Raw genomic sequence first — 7197 nt, forward strand, 5'->3', positions numbered from 1 at the left:
AAGAGATCTGCCACCTTTAGTTCAGCTTGAACAAAGACTTACATTGGGTTTTTAAAAAAACATTAGGTTTACATTGGGGTCCTTTTTTGCTCTTCTTTCAAACATTCCTTTTTTGGTAATTGCTTCTGATTTATCCTGTCATTTAGTTTTTTTTTTTTTTTTACTGTTCCCTGCACCATAGACAGTTTCCTTGGGAACTTGTTTACTAAATAAACAAGATTTCCCTGTGATGGTTTCAGTTTTATGGAAAGTCTAGTTTTTTTTTACATGTAGCATTTTCTTTGACCACCTTTGGGAATTGCACCTGTACCCTCAGGCACCCTGCAAGGATTTAGGCATACATGCTTGCTAATACCTGACCACCTAACGGTGAAATCACTCTGAGTAGATACAGTTGGACATTCATGCAGTGATTTTTCTTTGTACGAGTAATGTTCATTGTACGGCATAAAGCCACAAAGCTTTCATTGGCCTTTTGTACATTAAAAACAGCGCCCTCTCTGAAATAAGTTTAAGTGTGGAAAGCATGTCTCCTGCTAAGGTGGAGGGAACTGGCAGCGTGGTTGTCATCTGGCTGCTGAGCCCTCCAGCCTCCGTCCATGAGCACTACTACTTCCTGCTCCACGGGCAGCTTCCAGGAGGTTAAGCAGCAGCAGCTGGGGGTGGATTAGATATTAGAAGTGGATGAGAGTGTTCAGTTAATGAAGGCTTGTGCAGATGGGGATGTGGGTCTGACCCAGGGGTTGGCAAGTTGCAGGTGGCTGCCCATTTTTGTAAATAAATTTATATTGGCACATAGCCACATCCCTTCATTTATATGTTGTCTGTGGCTGCTTTTGTGCTGCCCAGCAGAACTGAGCAGTTAAAACAGAGACTGGCCTCTAAAGCCTGAAGTGTTTACTGTCTCACTCTTTAAGAAGACGTTTCCCCATCCCTGGTCTAACTCAATATTGTCCGGAGAAAAATCTAGATAAAGTCATATCTTGGAATGACTAATTCTGTGTAGTACCAGACAGATTAAGAAGTAAAATCATTTCCATTGGTCTGTAGTACATTTTGTTAGCAACAAAATAGTTTTCTTGATTATTTTAAAAACATCAAATGCATAGAGGTTTTACAATTTGATTTAACTGTATTTCCAGTTAAAATGTCTTCTCTTTTTTCCAGTGTTGAATATGAAACATTCGATATATTGGAGGATGAAGAAGTAAGTTCTGTGTTTGATGTTTCACCTTTGTCTTAGCTTTAATCATAAGGGCCTGACAGGATGGTTTCCGGACTCTTGTTTCTTTAGGTTCGGCAAGGATTAAAAGCCTACTCAAATTGGCCAACGTACCCTCAGCTGTATGTGAAAGGGGAGCTGGTGGGAGGATTGGATATCGTGAAGGTAAGTCAGTTCTTCTGCTCTTCTAAAGAACGGAGAAGACTTTGGTGTGTTTAAAAATGATTTCATATTGAATGGAAACTTGAGAGTTGTTTTTGACTCCTGTTTCCAGCCTGACTCTCAGGCATTTCTAGACCAGTATCACCGTTTCTGTGTGCATAAGTACCCTGCCATTCTCACTGTCCCCACCTGGCAGCCGGTTCTTACTTCCACACCTGAACTAGCCATTTCATCCCCTTTCTGTGGGGTGATCTTACCTGCCACTCAGGGTCCTTGTGAGATCCTGCTTCAGCTCCCAGCCAACAAATTATTTTTTCTTGCGTTACTCACCTGCCCTTGGGTGCATGGACTGACAGCAGTGTGAGGCCTATGGCCCAATGCTGCCCATCCTTGCCACAGAGGCTGAAGATCACTGCCCCTGGTCCCCCGAGAGAAAAAATGTAGGTCGCTTTTTGGTTTTCAGATGTTTGGAAATCTGTTATCTGTTAGATTGTAAGTGTTTTAGAGAAGACACCATTTCTTATGTATCTTGAGTCCTTCCTGATGCTTTGTGTATTTTAGGAGTTCAGTAAATGGTTGTTGGATGAATAAGTGACTTGACTTCTTGATTGAGTTTTAAATGGACATGACTTTGCTCATATTTAATGTCTAGAATTTAGGGCAGGCCCACCAACTAGCACCTGTGTGCTCCATAGCTCTTTGATTAGCCCAAAACAGTAAACAGAAGCTGTAGCTTTAATATCTACCCACAGGCCCCACTGCACCCCAGGCCCACTGTGGGCATGGTGGTATCGAGGAGAGTGGTAGCCGGGTGGGTATAGAGAGGAGCTAGACAGGAATGTTGGGCAGGAATGCCAGGTTCTGCTCGGGGACAAGAACAAAACTGCCCCAAAAGGTGGGCTGCCGACTGCCCTCAGACCTTCCTCTTGCCTCAGTCCATTAGAGAATTTTCTGTGAGGTCAGATCTTCCGACTTTTTATGTGGAAAACAAATAGCAAGTAGTACTACTTCTAGTTATGTTGTAAAATAAATTTTTTTTTTTTTTTTGAGATGGAATTTCACTCTTGTTGCCCCGCTGGAGTGCAATGGTGCAATCTTGGCTCACTGCAGCCTTTGCCTCCCAGGTTCATGTGGTTCTCCTGCCTCAGCCTCCTGAGCAGCTGGGATTACAGGCGCACACCACCACGCCCCACTAATTTTTGTATTGTTAGTAGAGATGGGGTTTCACCATGTTGACCACGCTGGTCTTGAATTGCTGACCTCAGGTGATCCGCCCGCCTTGGCCTCCCAAAGTGCTGGGATTACAGGCGTGAGCCACCGCGCCCGGCCAAAATAAAAGTTTTTAACACATGCTTTTGTAAAGTGAAGCACTAGCGTACCACTGAAATGACATCAGCACTTTGGACCAATATGTTTTATAGAAACAAAGCTTGAGCTCCATTGACTGCAGAGGCTGTTTTTGTCCTGTGGTGGCCTCTGTTTTGTTTCCTGTGGAGTTCCAGGTTTGATCTCATACTTCTTCAACAAGCCAGTGAGACATTTTTCCTGGGGAACGGTCTCACTCCTGGAGGAAAAAATGTTTAAGACTGTAGCTCTTGTATAGCCCTGAAGCAGCAAAAACAGATCTGCATTTGTTTCTCCTCCCGTTCCCTCCCTCCCTCCCTTTGTCTCTCTCTCTCTCTCTCTCTTTCTCTCTCTCTCTCTCTCTCTCTATATATATATAAAATCTTACTTTTGTAAGACACAAACAGTACTCACACCCCAAATACTCTTGAGCCTGTTCTTGTCTGAATGTTTTATAGCCTGTACCTTAGCCATTGGTAACTCTTGGGAAGATACAATCAATAAATCTCATTTAATTCTAAAGCTAAGCTGCGTGGATAACTTCTTTTTAGTTATATAACAGAGTGTTATATGATTTTTTTATGTTCACCTGCTAAGAACATACACATTTGAAATGTGTGATATTGTTAACATTTTTCCTTGAGAAGATACATGGAATAGCTCTTTCGATGCCATTTTGATCTGTTTCTTGCAGAATGCAGTTCTTCATGTTCAGTTCAATTAAAAGATGTTTGAAATGGTCTAATCTGGCTGGCCTCTTTGGAGCAAAGAGCATTTGTTTTGTTGAATGAGTGACTGAATAATGTTTCGTTACTCAGCCAATCTAGTGTCCTGAGAAAATTGTGAGTTGTTACTGCCTCTGAAGAGTAAACGGTTCACTGCTGCTGTTGCAGAATGTTTGTACTTAACACAGTTTGTTGAGAGAGATTTAGAAGATTTGGTTTGGTTAGGTTTAGATGTTTCACCTGCCGACTCACATTAACAGCAGTGAGGATGGTGAGGACTTCCTTATTTGGCGCACTCCCAGTGTTCCAGGCACACTGCTTTGGTGCTTTAAGAGGCTGCTTCACGTAATCTCCCAAGCAGCCTCAGAGAGCAGAATTCTTCTGTCAGTAGAAGAATGAGGAAACAGAGACATGGAGAGGTCAGGTGAGTTGTCAACCATCCCATCACTAGTAATCCATTGAGTCTGGATCCACCTGAGGGCCACCTGCCCTTGCCCACTCAGCTGCATGGTCCTCTCTCTGCCTCCTTGAGCGTGTGCTCAGAAAAGTCCTGCTCGGTCCCTTGGAGCGGCAGGGTGTCTGCTCGTTGAATAGTAGAAGAAGATCCCTAGACATGACAAAGCCGTCTGGGTTTTGTGTGACAGCATCATTCCTATTTGAATTTCATCCAGAGAGGAGGTCATACGGATTTTAATGGTTTTATTGATTGATGTTTACACTGCTCAGTGATAACCTGAGATGTTATATCATATTAAATGTTTGTTTAAACCAGAAAATTTTATTTATCATGTCTCTCCTTTCAAACTTGGGGTCTATACTCCAGATTTTAAATCTGAAAAACAGGCACAAGGAGCATGGCGCCTGTACTGCAGTTCCAGTCAATCTAGTGGTAGCTCTTTTGATGCCATGTGTGTTTCTGAATTGTTAGGTCTTTTTGATGGTTTCTGCTTTTCCTGAGACAGAGATGTATTGCCAGGTTGGGTTTCAATAGCAAAGCCTGTTTCCTCTCTGTGAGTGGAAGAACGGGAGGGGAACAAGCATCAGATTTGAGTAGGCTTTTAACGTCACACTGCTTTTTTTGTTTGTTTTTTTTTTGTTTTTTTTGGAGACAGAGTCTCACTCTGTCACCCAGGCTGGAGTGCAGTGGGGTGATCTTGGCTCTTGGGTCACTGCACCCTTCACCTCCTGGGTTCAAGCAATTTTCATGCCTCAGCCTCTTAAGTAGCTAGAATTACAGGCACATGCCACCACACCCACCTGGCTAATTTTTGTATTTTTAGTAGGGACAGGATTTCACCATGTTGGCCGGGCTGTTCTTGAACTCCTGACCTCAGGTGATCTGCCCACCTCGACCTCCCAAAGTGCTGGGATTACAGGCATGAGCCACTGTGCCCAGCCTTATTTATTTATTTTTTAAGAGACAGATTTTACCATGTTGGTCAGGCTGGTCTTGAACTCCTGGCCTCAAGTGATCTGCTTGTCTCGGCCTCCCAAAATGCTGGGATTACATTTGTGAGCCACCACACTTGGCCAAGAATACCTTGTTATTTTTTTAACCTGATAGTGTATTCAGGTTTTATGGCACATTTAGTTTGAGAGTGTTAAAAGACTGGAGTTTTAATCCAATAAGTGTTTCTTTTGGTTCTCAGATATACATACAAGCTGTGATTGTTTAGATGTTTCCATCTTTTTATATATGCATATACATATTATTATTGTTGTTTTTCATTTTTAGGAACTGAAAGAAAATGGTGAATTGCTGCCTATACTGAGAGGAGAAAATTAATAAATCTTAAACTTGGTGCCCAACTATTGCAAGAAATATTTAATTACATTGGAAGCAGTTCATGATTTAGTCCTCAGAAATGGACTAGGAATAGAAAATTCCTGCTTACTCAGTTACATGTTTTGTGTATTTCACAATGTCGTGCTAAATAAATGTATGTTACATTTTTTTCCCACCAAAAATAGAATGCAATAAACATCTTCAAATTATTAACAATAATTGTATGAAAAAAGTATATCTTTACAGCAATATTAAACATACAGCTACTATAATTAACCCACATTAAATCTCTTTTTCTTAGTACATGAGTATCTTCTAGCAGTTAAGAAAGGCAGTCTTCAGAAAATGGAGAACTGTGGCGGAATGCAGTACACAACAGTATTTAGGACAACTCCTTTGCCAACACAATGGCTCCCCTCGCTGGTGAAAGATCTCTTTACAGCTTAGGAAAAACAACGGAAATTAGTTTCTGATGTCATTGCTGAGCTCGGCACTGGTTAAATTGCAGAGGCAGTGTAGGATGTCTGCAGGTTTAGACTCTCATTTCACAAGGCACCAGTAGTGAATTATCAAGAAGCATTTCAGAGGAAAATGATTTCTCATTGAATATGATACAACAAGCACTTTTTCATAAGGTCTAGAAGAGTGGGTAGTCATGACAAAGAATGGAAAAGTATTGTCATTTGTTGTAAGCATCACTACTTTTTTTTTTTTTATTTTTTTTTTTAAGACGGAGTCTGGCTCTGTCACCCAGGCTGGAGTGCAGTGGCACGATTATGGCTCACTGCAGCCTCGACTTCTCGGGGCTTAGCGATCCTTCTGCCTCAGCCTCCTGAGTAACTGGGACCACAGGCTGCCACCACCATGCCTACCTAATTTTTTTATTTCTTGTAGAGATGAGGTCTCCTGCTTCAGCCTCCCAAAGTGCTGGAATTTACAGGTAGGACCACCACACTTGGTCCACTTGTTTATAATAAACATTGATTTGGTCTTTCAAGGTCCTTTGGTCCTCCTATTGAGAACAGTTTGAAGTCCATGAGAATTTTAACAGTATTTTTGATTCTGAATCTAACATATATGAGAAATAGTTGCTTCACTAGGCTTCCACAAGCAGGCTTCAAATGGGATGGCTAAATTCACCTCATGGGTCTTAGTTTTTTTTGTACTTGTGACACATTCTCTTCGTATATTACCCCACCCTGTTTAGGCAGTTAAGATGCTGGCACTGTCTGGTGGTGATAAGGAAAGGGAAGCAGAAGTCAGTAATTCAGACAGGAATAAACAGGATGAAATGCGTCTATTCCTAGGCCTAGGTAAGATTAGCCCACCACCTGCACACTGTTGCTGTCTCTTCAGCTCAGGCTGTTTTTCTCTGTTTTGATTGTGTAAGGAGTAGAGTCTATATTTGTGTGTGACAGAGGCTGGTCTGTACAAGTCATAAAGCTCAATGAGGCCTTGCTTCCTGCTAGGTGTTAGGATGCCTATGGTGGTGGATTTTCTTGGCATTCTGTGTAATTAAATAAGGCTCTTTAGAGCATTGGTCCATGACAACTTCCTTGTTTCTATTTAAAATGAAAATCATTGTATAAATAAAACTTTTTAAATGCAGATACAAATAGAATTTTAACTGAAATTTTATGAAGCCATTGGCTGCAGGGATGTGTGTGTCATGGAGGAGGGCTCCGTACTTTTTTTGTATACTTAAATCATTTGCATACTGCTTTTTCTTTAAGTGCCAACTGTCCTAGTATATTTTCTAAGTCAGCTTTTAACTTCACTTTATCCTAAGCAAGAATATCTTTGCCATCACAGATTCAGTAAGCCCGTTTTTTTCTAATGCACATACAAATAAATAAAATGCACAACTTTCAACATAAATGGCTACCTCCAATTTAGGAAGCACTGTTCTGGCCAGAGGCCATTGCTCTGATAAGGTCATGTGGTTAGTGCATTTTAGG

The 7197-nt window shown here is 41.5% G+C and overlaps 1 protein-coding gene across 1 annotated transcript in view; it reads left to right on the plus strand.

Annotated features, from left to right (window-relative positions):
- The window catches only part of GLRX3 (glutaredoxin 3), a 240940-nt gene extending 235482 nt beyond the window's left edge, over positions 1–5458 (plus strand). The window contains exons 10-12 of the mRNA XM_050804465.1: positions 1168–1207; positions 1295–1387; positions 5189–5458. Coding sequence (XP_050660422.1) covers positions 1168–1207; positions 1295–1387; positions 5189–5239 — 184 coding nt within the window. The 3' untranslated portion in view covers positions 5240–5458. The remainder of the gene's footprint in view (positions 1–1167; positions 1208–1294; positions 1388–5188) is intronic.
- Positions 5459–7197: the final 1739 nt, after the last annotated feature.

This window comes from Macaca thibetana, chromosome 9 (genome assembly GCF_024542745.1).
Source record: "Macaca thibetana thibetana isolate TM-01 chromosome 9, ASM2454274v1, whole genome shotgun sequence".
Lineage (NCBI taxonomy): Eukaryota > Metazoa > Chordata > Mammalia > Primates > Cercopithecidae > Macaca > Macaca thibetana.